The following is a 13,742-nucleotide window of genomic DNA, read 5'->3' as shown; positions in this document are numbered from 1 at the left end:
GTACAACGGAGAAAGAGCAATCATCAGTGCTTAACCCTTCACTGCAAGCGACTTACAAACTGCGACTTCTGCGTGAACGTGAAAGGGTCACTCTGGAGGAGAGCGAGATTCTTGCTTTTGGCTTACTGAGAATTCTGAACAAGTGACTGGGAACTGAAAACTTCCTGCTGGGGGGCAGCTAACAGGACAAGGGGAAGTCTCCCCTACTCATTTTCTTCTGAGTAGAAGTGGAGCAGTTTTGTCATCTTCCTGAGTTGACTCAGGGCTGTCTCGGGGCCGTATCTCCTCTGCCCCTTTGTACCTACAGCTGGGCTCGGAGGAAGGGGTCAACAAAAGCTGGAGAGTGATTTCAATGTATCTCGCTAAGCAGAGTGAGATTCCACGGCTAGGAAAGACTGCAGTTCATCCACCCTGTCAGTTCTTTCCAAAGGCCCCCGGTAGGGCTGGGCAGAGAGTACAGTGAGTAGGACTCTGACCTTGCACGCGGCCAACCCAAGTTAGATCCTGGCAGCCATATGGTCTCCTGAGCACCACCAGGAGTGATTCCTGAGTGCAGAAACAGGAGCAGCCCCTGAGCATCGCCGGGCGTGATCCAACACCAAGAAAACTTCCAAAGGACCAGGCTGGAGGGACAGGAGAGCCAGGCAGGAAGTGGGAAGAGCTCACTTCCCTCCGAGAGACGAATGCAGGCTTTCCTTCCTCGCCGAGGCTTTGGGAGGCTTCTGCTAGGGTGTTCTGGATATGTGGTGGGAATCTAGCCCAGTGTGGTGGGAATCTAGCACAGATGCAAAGCATGCGAGCATGCTCTCGACCTCCGGTCACGATTTCCGCCTAAGATTGTTTTGGCATTTTTGTAAAGTAAATGGTTTACTTGTTTTCTGAAAAGTAGATGGTCTTTCTCATTATGACTCCTTTGATTCAACTAAGATGGGTATTTAAGGTGGGTTAACGTCCTTTTCACAAATAAAAATGATGCAGATATTGATGTTAAAATTTTGTTGTTGTTGTTGTTGAAAAATGATCAATTTTTCCCTAGAGTTCTGCAGAGCACTGGAAGTGTCCACCTTCATCCCTTCATCCCTCCAGCCACGGAGCCCCTCCTCCAAGCTCCTTCCCTGTCTCCTCCTCTCTACCGGGTCTCATGCTTACTCGGCAGAAGAGAACTCACTATCTGGTCTCTTCTCGAACGTGGCAGCAGCACTGCAGACCCACAAAGGTGCCTCTGAGCTTGAGAGTCAGAGGCTGCACCTGGGGCACCTTCAGGTCTCCACGGGGAGACACGACCAGCAACGCTGATGGGGGACCCTCTGGAGAGCTCATTTCTCCGGGGTGCCTGTCAGCTCCATCAGCGCACGTGACCTCAGACGCTTGATTTCAACGCAGCCACCACCTGGCCACTTTCACGGCGCTTCCCACAGGCCCTGCTCTTAGCAACCTCTTCATTTCCGAGGAGCCCTGAATGATGGGTCCTCGGGACCAGACCGGATGCCTCTGAGCCAATGGCCCTAAAGCGACCCTCACTAGACAAGTCACTGGGGTTGCTGGAACGCTCCAGCCCCGGGACCTGCTCATGGGCCTTTCCACTCCAAGGTCACCCCCGCAGCTCAGAGGTCCAAGTTCACACATTTCTAAGCGAAACCAAGAACAAGTACTGGCTGCGACCACAGAGGGATGCAAAGGGCCCTGAGGATCCGGGCCGCAGGCAGCCAACCACACACCACACCATCTGGCGTGCCGGCTCCTCCAGGCCGCGTGACTACGATCCGTGAGCAGGAAATCTGGGTCACAGTAAAGCCAGTGCTGGGACCACAGCTCCTCTGCAGTCTCTGACATCTGATGATGGCATCATCAATTAGCACATAAATCTTTGATCGCGTTTCGTGCTATTTCCATCCTGGCACTTTGAGGAAACCAGTCGTGCGTGCCGGATTTCTGTCGGCCCGGACACAGCCCTCCCTGGCCTGTCATCTGCCCTGCCCAACACACCAGTCTCTCCCAGGCCTTTGATGAGCCTGAGCATCCCTCCTAAACAGGCCACACCTGATCCTGGCCTTTGACCCTTTGCTGCCCTCCTCTAAACTGACCCTCCAGCTTCCAGGGATCTCTCAGTCTCGATCTCTCTGCGACAGGCCCCAGGCTTCTTCATCCCTCTTCGGACTTCCCTCCACCCCCAGAACAGCCATTATCCACGCCAGTCCTCCTTTGGCAGCCATAACCACAGACGCCAACAGCCTCTCTCTAACCGCACTGCCAGCTCCCAGAGGCCAGGGAGCACCAAAAATCCTTGACGGGGACAAACATGAGCTCAGACCTCGCGACTCCTCCCTAAGGCTGTCACATGGGACCCGGGGGTGGAGGCTGGGCCGCAGCTGTGCACTCTGGGCTCATTGGGAGAAGAGGCCTGTGGCTGGGGACCGCTCGGCACTCACTGACGCAGTCCAACGGGACGTCCGGCATGGCCCAGAGAGAACGGCAGTGTGCGCACACACGAGAATGACGCTCTGTCACGTGAACGCAGGAGGGGGACCTACCTGCAGCTCCAGCTGAACAGGCAGCAGCAGAGGAGAGAGAGAAAGTTCCATTACCAGCTGCACTGGCGGACTCGCCTTGAGTTGGTCATTACCAATCTGGGTGGGAAAAATGAAAAAAAAAAAAAATACACAGCCCACCACGTGGGAATGTGTAGGAGGGGAGAGACAGCGCAGCTCTGACAGACCTGCAGATGCACAGCACATGGTCGCCGTGCAGAGTACGGAACCACACGCCCAAGCCCGGGACCGACTCACACAGGCAGCACCTGCGTCTCGAGTGCTTCGCCATGTCGGCTGGCTGGTGCCTTTTGCTTCAAACCAAGTAAAGCTATGGCCAGGTCAATGGCTGGGACGGCAAGTGCGCGTGCCCGAGTGCAGGGTCACTGGGTCTGACCCCTGCAAGCCCCGGTGCGACCTTCTGCCCCTTCCCCCACAAATGTGAATGTCAACCTACTAATAAGCATTTCTCGGAACTTCATGGGAAAAAAAACAAGACGACTGAAGCAGAGAAGATAGTAAGTGGGAAAAGAATGAGACGCAGACTGAGAAACGATGGAGGAGGATGGACGGGACCGACTAGACTTTTGCCTTCCTGCTCTCTGCTTAGAGACGTCTGTCCTTCAGAAACAGGCTGTCTTCACCAGGGCCCCTCAGAGGGGGGTGGGTTGAGTTTCCCTCCCTGCCCCGAGCAGAGCCCTGGCGGCCAAAAACCTCCAGAACTTAGCCACAGCCATGCTCAAAGCCACTCTCCACACGCTCGGACAAGCCTCACACATGAAGGAACCAACAGAGGAACCCAGGTATGCGGGACCCAGGGCTGAGATCTCCAAGCCTGCTCGATCAGGCCTCCTCCAGCCAGATCCCCAGTTTTCCAGTAGCTTGGCAGCCACCCCCACAAACTGACCCCCGGTGCCATGTAATCTCATCAACGGCCAAGATTCAGAGACTATAAAACAAAGCTCCTGGAAGAAAACAACGCAGTTTTTCCTGCGCTCGGCCTCTTATACTCTAGGCCACCGATGTACCTAAAGCAGCACACATGTGTTTGGTTTTAACATACTTGCTTGTATTCTCTTATATACGGGCCTAAAGGGCCCCAGAATGAAATCAACAACCTTTACACACTTCCCTCTTATTGCGGTTGGAAGATGCTTGCTGGTTGGGTGGATGTTTGAATATTATTTGTAATGAACTATTGTAAACTAGTTAATGAAAATTAAATGTATAAAAATTGCAAAAATTTTTAAAAATTAAAAAAAAACAGAAATGCTAGCCAGGCAGCCAGATTTCGAGTCTGTTTCTGCGGAGGCCACTGGGGGCTCAGCCCCTGAGTGTTTTCCTGGAGCTATGAATGGTGACGTGAAGGCAGGGCCGTGACTGTTATCCCAGGTCCCTTCTAGGTTAGAGGACAAAACCCAAAAGAAACCTGAATCAAAAACAATCATCCAGCAAGAAGCTGTGAACCCTGGGAGATTAAACCACACGGGGCTTCCAAGCACACGGACGAGATGAGGAACCCACAAGCATGGGCTCGACGTGATGCCTTTCTGGACGTTGGTCGTGAGTGCCGGCACTGACCCCATGAAGCCACACTGTTCTCCGTCTGCCTGCGGCCCCTACTACAGATGTCACCTGATGTGGAAAGACTAGAACACCTCGGATGGGCAGCCAGGACCTGCCGGAGGGAGGTTTCTGCTCTGGGAACTGGGTTAGGAGCTGTCCCACGTTGTGGACACTGGGCTTGCGCGTACACGGGGAGCATGGGCCGAACAATACTGGCCTGTCTTCTGCAGGAAAGCGCGGACAACCAAATGCAGCCCGCCCACATTCACTTGAGAGTGAGGACTGGCATCCCACAGATCTCACCCTTAAACGTGCGTCGCTCCCGACTCCCTGGGCCTCTGCGGGGAGGAGCCATGAGCTCTCCATTCCAACCCTGCCAGGCCAGGAGCTCCCACACCACGGCTACACTGGCCAAACCGAGAATCAGCCACTGCCACCGACCAGTGGCCACAAAGCCACCAAGCAACAGTTCCAGAAGAACGGGTGGGGGAGGAGAGGAGAGGGTGGCGCACAGGATGTCAGGGTGAGGGATGGCGAAGCGGATGGCGGAGTTGGTGGAAGCACAGCACCCAGACAGCTGGTGGACGGCAGGGCGCTGCGTCGCCCGCTGCCCACTTACCCGGATGCGTTTGGCTCGGCGCATGTCGTCGGCCGTCAGGGTGCTGGGGGCGGGCAGCACGTTCTCCTCCTGCTGGGGCTGCAGGTGGAGGCTGTGAGCTTCGGGCTCCTGCTCCAGAGCAGCTGGGGTCTCCTGGGGCAGCTGAGGGAGCGGGAGCGCGGGCTGCTCCGGCTGGTCCAGCCCGTTCAGAGAGGCTGGCTCAGGCTCATCAAACTGCTCCTTGGCGGAGAAGTGTAGCAAGTCCTGGAAGAGAAAGGGTGAAGTTGGGCTCCAGCGGAGAGCGAAGGAGCGTCCAGCAGAGAGCGGTACTGCGCGCGCTCAAAGGACGGGGCCCTGATGCCAGAAAGTCTCTTCTGGGTGGTGATGGGAGGGGGAGGGGCAGCTTGGGGCAGCATTCTTGGGAGCAGAATCAGTGACATCCCAGCTGGGGGAAATGGCGGGAATACGGTCCTTGCAATCATTCATACTAACGCCAACAATCTTCAAGATTATAAAATTGAGCTTTTGGGGGGCCCAGAGCAATACCACGGTGAGTAGGCTGACCCGGGTTCATCCCTGGCATCGCCCGGAGCAATTCCAGGAGTAATTCCTGAGTGCAGAGCCAGAAGTGACCCCTAAGTGTCACCAGGTGTGACCCAAAAACAAGCAAAAAACCTCTGAGTTTCTATGGAAATGCTTTTATAAAAAGAAGGGCCAGACCCAGGGGTGCCTGGCTCAACGATGCTAGGGGGTGGTGGGGTCACGGACCGGGTAAAAGTGGGGGTCCTGGGACTGAACCAAAGGGCTTCGCACATGCCAGACATGTGCTCTGTGCCCGCTGAGCTCTCTCCCGCTCTGGACACTCGTTCTGCCTTTCTTCAGTCACCCAGACATGGAAGAACACATCTCAGACGTGTCAGGGCCCCCCGCCCCCACACCGGTCCTCTGAAGAGCACCTAAGAGCAGCTCCCATGTCCCATACCTGGGTCCCATCATCACACTTGTCCCCATTCTCGCTTGCTATTTCCAAGCGGATGAATTTGGGGGGCCGCCCTGGCCGCCGACCTGGGCCAAACCGCCTCTTGCCTCGTCCCCTTCCTCGGCCTCTTGTTCTAGGGATGAGAGACAGGGTCACACACAGTCATGGTCATATCAGAGCCCAGAACAAATATTCCCCCAAATGGCCTCGATGAGAGCCCCCTCCACCCCCAGGCTTGCACTCTCACATTATTCCTTTCTGCTTCCCGCTTGTTTTTTTTGATGCAAGGAAGGGCCTCGATACTCCACACTTGTTCACGCTCTCCTTTCTCACCCTGATCACAGCTCAAAGAGAAGGAAAGAGCTCCGAAAATCCAAAGCACTAGGCGCGCCTTGCAACTGAAAATCCAGACACGCAAAGACAAAGCTGAGACGCTGCAAGGAAAGCAGGCGGGAGGGGGCTGCGGAGAGACGAGGCCACGTGTGGCTGGGCGGGACAGACCAAGAGCCCACGCTCTAGTCCTTCCTCTTCCTGCCTCCAGAAGTGCGGCCAGATTCAAAGAACTTTGCCACACTTGGGGATGTGAAGTTCCTCCTTGTTTTTCTCTTGGCTACTGGAAGGTCCAAACAAATGTCAAGTTCAGCCGTTCCATGACAGGCCTAGCAAACACCCAAAAAATGTTCAATAGGTCCCTGGCAATTCCTTAAGGAAAGGGATTCAGGAAGTAGGCCGGGAATGCCTGTTTGAGAAGATGCATGTATGACAAGTGCATCAACGAATCAGACGATGTTGACTTCCCCCACTCCTCGATTAAACAATTTAACCAAAACGAAGCTTGGAAAAGATTCCTTATGAAAAATTCAGAAGTCAGGCAAATGCAAAGGGTAAGATGAGTCCACTAATACCATTATTTTAATTTCAGTATTTCAGCTGGAACGAAGCTGGCCATCCGCTGAGAAATCCCTACTGCCTCTCCCTGGCTTCACACACACACCCGTCAGCTTACTTGGAATCATTTTACCTGCAATACATGGGTATGAGTCTCGAAAAGAAAAGGACTCACCTACATGGCCAAAAGCCAGTATCATACCTTAAAAACAAAGGAAAAACTGACAGCTGCTTGGTATTATAATATCTGGTCAACTCTTCCTAATTGTCTCTGAGTTCTCGAAGTCAGGCTACTGGGGCTGCAGGTGGAGTTGGCCAACAACACGCAGGCAGCCTCGCTAGCTCTCACCCACTTCCTGCCTCCAGGCTCTGCCACCACCCACGCTGCAAACAGCCCTGGGACACGTACAGCCAGATCCGCACCTCGTCCAGAGGCACTTGCCCTCTGCGGAACCACCTCACTAGGAGAGGTTCCCATGGAATCAGCTTCCCTCTGGTTCCAGAGAACTAGACCACGTCCGCAGCTCTGTCTTGAGTGATGCTGAAACCCAGAGCCTGACAGCACCACACGCCCGGGTCAGAACCTTCTAAAGACTCACACCCAGAATCATTCCAAGTGCTCTACCCTGGCCCCCAAGGCACAACCTGACCTGGCCCAGGCCTACCCCATCCTATACAGTTCTTCTCTTGCATTGCCCCTTTCCCTGTTCTGTTTTTCAACATCGTACAAAGAAACACGGGTTTTAGTTCAATAAAAGCTTGGAAAGAGAAATGTGAGTGATTTCAAAGATGTATGCAACTCAAGAATTCCTATCTCCAAATTTTTAGTCAGGGCAGATGAAACTGGGAGAAAAGGCTCTCCTGACGGGTTCTGGCTACACTGGAAGTGGATTCAGTGGTCAGTGAGGCTCAGCAAGGAAGTTTGGAAACAGCAGAAAAAGAATTTCCCTCAGCAGCGGCCTGGCTGCAGCCTCTGTGCCTGGCCACACGCATCCACACACACAGAGAAACACTCATGGGCTTGACAGGTAATTCAGGAGCAATTTGGAAGTTTGGAAATAATAGGTCTGGGAGACCAGCTCTTCACTCTACCTGCTAAACACGTCGAGTTTCTCATCGTGAGAATTGAGGTGTTGCTGCAGCTGTTCCGAGCTTATAAACCGGCGGTTACATTCGTAGCAGGGCCAGTTCTTCTCCTGCTCTCGGAGAACTACAAGCGTGGGGTAGAAACCAACGGTCAGTGGCCACCAGCACAACCAAGGGGGTCGGTAGTTTCATGGTTCCTGTCACACAGGAGCCAAGGCTCCCAAACATGGGTCTTGCTGCTTACATAGTACATATGAATGTCAAGGCTCAAGTTTGACAAGGAAGTGGTTCACAGGGTCTTATTCTCTAATACAGTCATGTGTGGTATCAAAGGGGAAAAGTGCCTCTATGCTCCCATCTCCCGCCTCCCGACAGATGTGGCCGTGCACAGCATACAGACAGCACTTTCCCCACACTGCAAAAACCAAAAGTGTTCCCATAGGAATCTATGCCGTAGTGATTCAAAACCACGTTTCAGAATTTAAGGGAATATTTCATCACAGTGAGCTTGAAAATCCATGTCCAATGTGACCACACTGGTGAAAGGTTCGGGGGCATCTCTTAAAGCTGACGCAATCATCCCCAAGGACCCAGCAATCCTGCTCTCTCGACCGCTGTGTCAGCTAAGAGCCACGTAGGACGATGTCTGCGGTGGCAACCCTCATGACAGCCCAAACCTGGAAGCAGCCCCTTTGTAGAATCAAGACAAGGCTGGCCCTTGTCCCCAAACTCCTGGAGCTCATCCCTTGATCTCCGGAATGTCCCGATAGAGAGAAGTGTTCTCTTTCTTCACGGTGGTCTTCTGAGATACCTGAATTCATGCTAATGAGTGACTCAGGATGAAGGCAGGCGATGCCAAAAAACGCAGCCCTGTGATTATGGGGCTGAGACTTGGAGCCAGGGAGGGGAGCTGGTGCTGGAGAGCAAGTCACTGGCTAATGATTCCATCAATCAGGCTATTATACCTCAATAAAAACTCTGCAACAAAAGCTCAGGGGAGCTTTATGAGTTGGTAATCATAGTCAATGTGCCAGGAGGTGACACCAGCTGATGACCCGCCCTGAGAGTCTCGAACTCTGGCCGGTCCCCCTGGGCGTGACCATCGGAACAGACCTATAATCATAAGGACTGAACTTTCAAGAGCTCCGGGAGTCACTCCAGTGAGTTATCAAGCCCGGAAGGGGCCATAAAGACTCTCCATACTGCAGCTGATGGATTCGAAGAGCAGGTGGGGTGTGAAGCCCAGAACTAGAAGCTGGTGTCTCGTGTGAGGTGAGCCTGGAGGAAGACCCTGCCCGTGACCTGTGAAATGTGCTCATCTCTGGTAGCCAGTGGCAGACCAGCTCTGACAACCCCACTTCCAGTCCAAGCAAACAGATCACTGACTTGGGCTATTTCTGCAATGAAATACCAAAACAGCCACAAGAAGTTAAAGTGATACCCAGCACAGGGCAGAGTGATAGTACAGGGTAAGGCCCTGCACATGGCTGACCCAGGTGTGATCCCCAGCATTCCACAGGATCCCCAGAGCCCCACCAGGAGTGATCCCTGAGAGCAGAGCCAGGAGGAATCCCCGAGCATCGCCAGGTGTGGTCCAGAAACCAAAAGAAATAAAATGAAATAAAGTGATACACAGAAGTACGGGTGACTAAGGAATCCGAAGCTGAGCAGCAGAGGCGCAGCCACCACCAGAGGACACATCGTGGCATTCATGTCTACACTTGGCCATCACAAGAGGCTCCAGTCTGCACGGCTAGTTAAGCTTGGGAGTGAAGGGGAACTGAAAGAGGCAGAGGCAGCGATAGTCCAGCAGGGAGAACATTTGCCTTGCATGTGGCTGACCTGGGTCCGACCTCTGGTATCCCATATGGTCCCCTGAGCCTTGCCAGTTGTGACAGAACAAGTTCTAGCATCGCTCTGGTGCTGGCTGCCCCCTACATTCACTTCACAATGATGCATCAGCTACTGACTTCTGATTCGTGCGCCCTCCTGTGAGCGGACGATACGTCAGTGACACGGCCAACAACACCAAGGCTGTCGGCTCTATCTCCACAGACAACAGCGAGTTCGGCTAAGGACTGGCCTCTACTCCAGGTTCTGATGGAGGATTTGGAGGTTTGCGTTATAGTAAACCCTATTCTCCAGCACCCGGGGAAACGCCACAGACGGCATTGTCACTTGAGAACTGGACCTAGGCTGAGGTGTGGAACTCGGAAAGGCCTAGGGAAATCGTCCCTTCAACAGAAGGTGAGCAGAAGCTCGGAGGGGACAACTGGAAACGCCTAGAAAATACGCAGCATGAAAAAGCGTGACCACCTTTCCTCTCTTCCTCGGAAATGTCGTGGATTTTCTGGTTCACGAACTCCGCGTAGGATGCCGCATACCAAACCTGCAAGAAGCAAGCAAGCCGTCAGCCCCTTGGCCCCGGAGCCTGCATGCCCAGCCCTCCTCCCGCCCACATACAACAGGTCCTGTCCAGTCCTCGCCCGCTGGCCACCTGCCCCCAAATCACACCATCTCCAGGGCCCCGGTGGTTCAGGACTCTGCAAGCCTGGGAAGCTCATGAGGTAGGACCCTCCACAGGTCTCCCCTCTTCTTTGGGGTTTTGTGAAAGCACTGCACGAATACCAGGGCGGCGCCTTCATAATCTCCAGTTTAGGAATATGTGGAATCAGAAATTTCTCAGCTAGAGCCAAAGCCATAGTACAGCAGGGAGGGCACCTGCCTCGCATGTGGCCGACCTGGGTTCGATCCCTGACATCCCATAGGGTCCCCTGAGCACCACCAGGAGTAATTCCTGAGTCAGAGTCAGGAGGAAGCCCTGAGCACTGCTGTGTGTACCCTCCTCCCCAAAAAAATGATCAGCTATTATGAACCCACTTCAAAGATGTATTTTGGCAGCTGGTGCTACAGGGAATGGAGTGGTTCCTACAGCTGACGAGTTAAGGTTTGCTGTGGTGAGTGTGGTGTCCGTCGCACCCAGAGGTGACTCCAGATTGTGGATGGAGCACAACGGCTTGCTGTGTTTAGAGATCCTCTTGAAAAGCCCATCACTGTGGCGTCACAGCCCACAGCTTTCTAAACACTCCCGGGTCACAATGCTTCATTCATCAAGATATTTATGCTAGGAACAGATTGTTTTAAATAAAAGGGGGCTTTGTGGGGGCAGGAAGTGGCCCAGTGGCACGACATTTGCTGCGCATGTGTGAGGCTCTGGGTTCCATTCCCGGCACCACCGAAAAATCATTCTGTCTTTGCTCTACAGCTTCCCACGAGTGTGCTCCGCTTCTGCTCCCTCTGTCTAAATGAAACAGGCCCTTGTGGATTTGGTGTTTGGTTGTACTTTCCCCCTCTCTCCCTTGTGTTTTTTCAATCAATATTTAAACACAGGTCCTGGCGGAGCTGTAATCAGATAGGCCCCCACACAGTATGGGGCCCCGCAGCCTATGCCCTGGCCCTGCTCTGCTCATTCCTTAGTCCGGCTCCCCCTCCTCGGCCTGGCTTCTGGATACTGGTGGAGATTTTAGGCAGATCGGGGGGCTCCCAGGCAGCATTCTCGGGCCACTCCACTGACTCACTGCCAGGACAGGGGATGGGGGGCTGCTCAGGCCTGGTGCCGGGGACTAGGGCTACACCCAGCAACACTGGGGAGGCAGGGGTGTGGAGTGCCGGGATGGAGCCGGGCTGGGGGCAAGCACGGGCCCCAGCTCCTGTGCTGTCTCCACAGCCCCTAGATGTTGGGGAAATTGATCTTCACCACTTACCCACACAAGGCCTCTCTTCCCTGCGGTGGCTACCCAGCTCCAGGCCAGCCCACTCCCCATCTCCAGCACCATCTCCTCCCTCCCTCCCTCCCTCAATCCCTCTCTCCCTCCTTCTCTCCCCTCCCTCCCTCCAGGCCAGTCCCACTCCCCATCTCCAGCACCATCTCCTCCCTCCCTCCCTCCCTCCCTCCCTCCCTCAATCCCTCTCTCCCTCCTTCTCTCCCCTCCCTCCCTCCAGGCCAGCCCCACTCCCCATCTCCAGCACCATTTCCTCCCTCCCTCCCTCCAGGCCAGCCCCACTCCCCATCTCCAGCACCATCTCCTCCCTCCTTCCCTCCAGGCCAGTCCCACTCCCCATCTCCAGCACCCTCTCCTCCCTCCTTCCCTCCTTCCCTCCCTCCCTCCCTCCCTCCCTCCCTCCCTCCTTCTCTCCAGGCCAGCCCACTCCCCATCTCCAGCACCATCTCCTCCCTCCTTCCCTCCAGGCCAGCCCACTCCCCATCTCCAGCACCATCTCCTCCCTCCTTCCCTCCAGGCCAGCCCACTCCCCATCTCCAGCACCATCTCCTCCCTCCTTCCCTCCAGGCCAGCCCCACTCCCCATCTCCAGCACCATCTCCTCCCTCCCTCCCTCCTTCCCTCCCTCCAGGCCAGCCCCACTCCCCATCTCCAGCACCATCTCCTCCCTCCCTCCCTCCAGACCAGCCCCACTCTCCATCTCCTCCCCCACCCCCCTCCTTCCCTGCAGCCTCTGCTGTTCTCTGCAGCCATCTGGCAAGAGCTACTGGTTGCTCAGATGTTCTCCACCTCCGCTTCTCCCACCTAGGTGTGTGCCAACACAAACTCATGCCTGGACCCGCCCTGGCCCCCCGTGAGCCCCTCTCTCCCACTCTGACACCCACCAGTCCATTGCCACCTGCCATATTTTGTCTCCAACCTGACTATTTTAAATGTTTCTAAAGGAGCCTGAGAAACTCCTGAGCACACCAGGTCTAGTCCCAACTGCCCCAAATAAAATAAATATTTTAAAATGTTAACAGGGCCCACAACCTTATGAAAATAGAATTTTTAAAAAATGTTAACAAGGCCCGAGCCACACAATGGGCTGAGTGCAGCTGTGTGTCCTGAAAGCCGGGGCAATCCCCGCGGTAGCACCCTAAGATCCCCAAAGCAGTGACAGGAGCAGCCCTGGACCACTGCCAGGTGTGACCCCAAAACAAAAACTAACAACAACAACAAACCCAGTAACTCCTGCATGTTTGAAGAGTTTTTAAATGATCAACACTGAAGAGGCTGGAGAAAAAGTACAGCAGGGAAGCCTTGCACACGGCCGACTAAGGTTCGATCCCCAGGACCCGACAGATCTCTGAGCACTGCCAGGGACAGGGCTGATCCCTGAGTGTAGGAGCAAGCCCTGACCACCACCAGATGTGGCCCAACTCAACCCCCACAACCCCCCCAAATGTATCTTGGGGCTGGAGAGAGTACAGTGGGTAGGGCGCTTGCCTTGCAAGTGGCCAACCAGGGTTAGGTCCATGGCACCCCACATGGTTCCCCGAGCCCCACTGGAAGTAACCCCAGCGTGCAGAGCTAGGAGTACGCTGGGTGATACCCAAATACCAAAATAAATAAACAAATAAATTACCAACATTGATGCCACTTTTCAATTTCAATTAGTATCCGATTCCTTTTCCAAATAAAGTCTGTTCCTGGTACTAGGGCACTGGCCTTGCACGTGGTTGGCCTGGGTTCAATCCCTGACATCCCATACGGTCCCCTAAGCCCTGGCAGGAAATGATCCATGAACACAGAGCCAGGAGAAAGCCCTGAGCACAATTGGGTGTGGCTCACAAAAATAAGGGGAGGAGGGGTCAGGGTCAGGGACAAGATTCTGTGGCTTTGATCTCTGACACCACCAAATATACATAAATAAGGGAATGTTTATAGAATCAATTTTCTTATGTCATCATATTTACTATGAAGACAAACTCCAACAAACTGTCCACCAGAGGCAGGGTGAAGACTGGTATACTGGGGAGCGGGGGACACTGGTGTGGGAAATGTGCACTGGGAAAAGGGTGGGTGTCCCATCCCTACATGGCTGAATCTCAAACAGGAAAGCTTTGTAACTCTATCTCATGGTGATTAAAAAAAAAAGTAATGTGGAGTTCATGCCCAATTCAATCAGCTTAATCAATGGCTGAACAAGTAGCAGTACTCCTACATTTTAAAAAAAAAGACAAAATGTGTGTTTTGAACTTGAAACCAGGACACCTGGGCAGGCTCGGGCCGGGGCCGGAGCTCGGGCTCCGGCTGAGATTCGACCCGGGTGGC

The 13,742-nt window shown here is 54.1% G+C and overlaps 1 protein-coding gene across 1 annotated transcript in view; it reads right to left on the bottom strand.

Moving 5' to 3' along the window:
* PRDM10 (PR/SET domain 10) overlaps window positions 1-13,742 on the bottom strand; it is an 88,717-nt gene that overhangs the window by 32,291 nt on the left and 42,684 nt on the right. Inside the window, exons 8-11 of the mRNA XM_055133288.1 lie at window positions 9,962-10,034; window positions 7,652-7,769; window positions 5,675-5,804; window positions 4,714-4,956 (exon numbers count right to left, since the gene is read on the bottom strand). Of these exons, the coding sequence (XP_054989263.1) occupies window positions 4,714-4,956; window positions 5,675-5,804; window positions 7,652-7,769; window positions 9,962-10,034 (564 nt within the window). The remainder of the gene's footprint in view (window positions 1-4,713; window positions 4,957-5,674; window positions 5,805-7,651; window positions 7,770-9,961; window positions 10,035-13,742) is intronic.

Source organism: Sorex araneus, chromosome 3, assembly GCF_027595985.1.
Source record: "Sorex araneus isolate mSorAra2 chromosome 3, mSorAra2.pri, whole genome shotgun sequence".
Classification (NCBI taxonomy): domain Eukaryota; kingdom Metazoa; phylum Chordata; class Mammalia; order Eulipotyphla; family Soricidae; genus Sorex; species Sorex araneus.
Note: the sequence above shows the minus strand (reverse complement) of the source record. Positions and strands in the feature narration are given on the sequence as shown.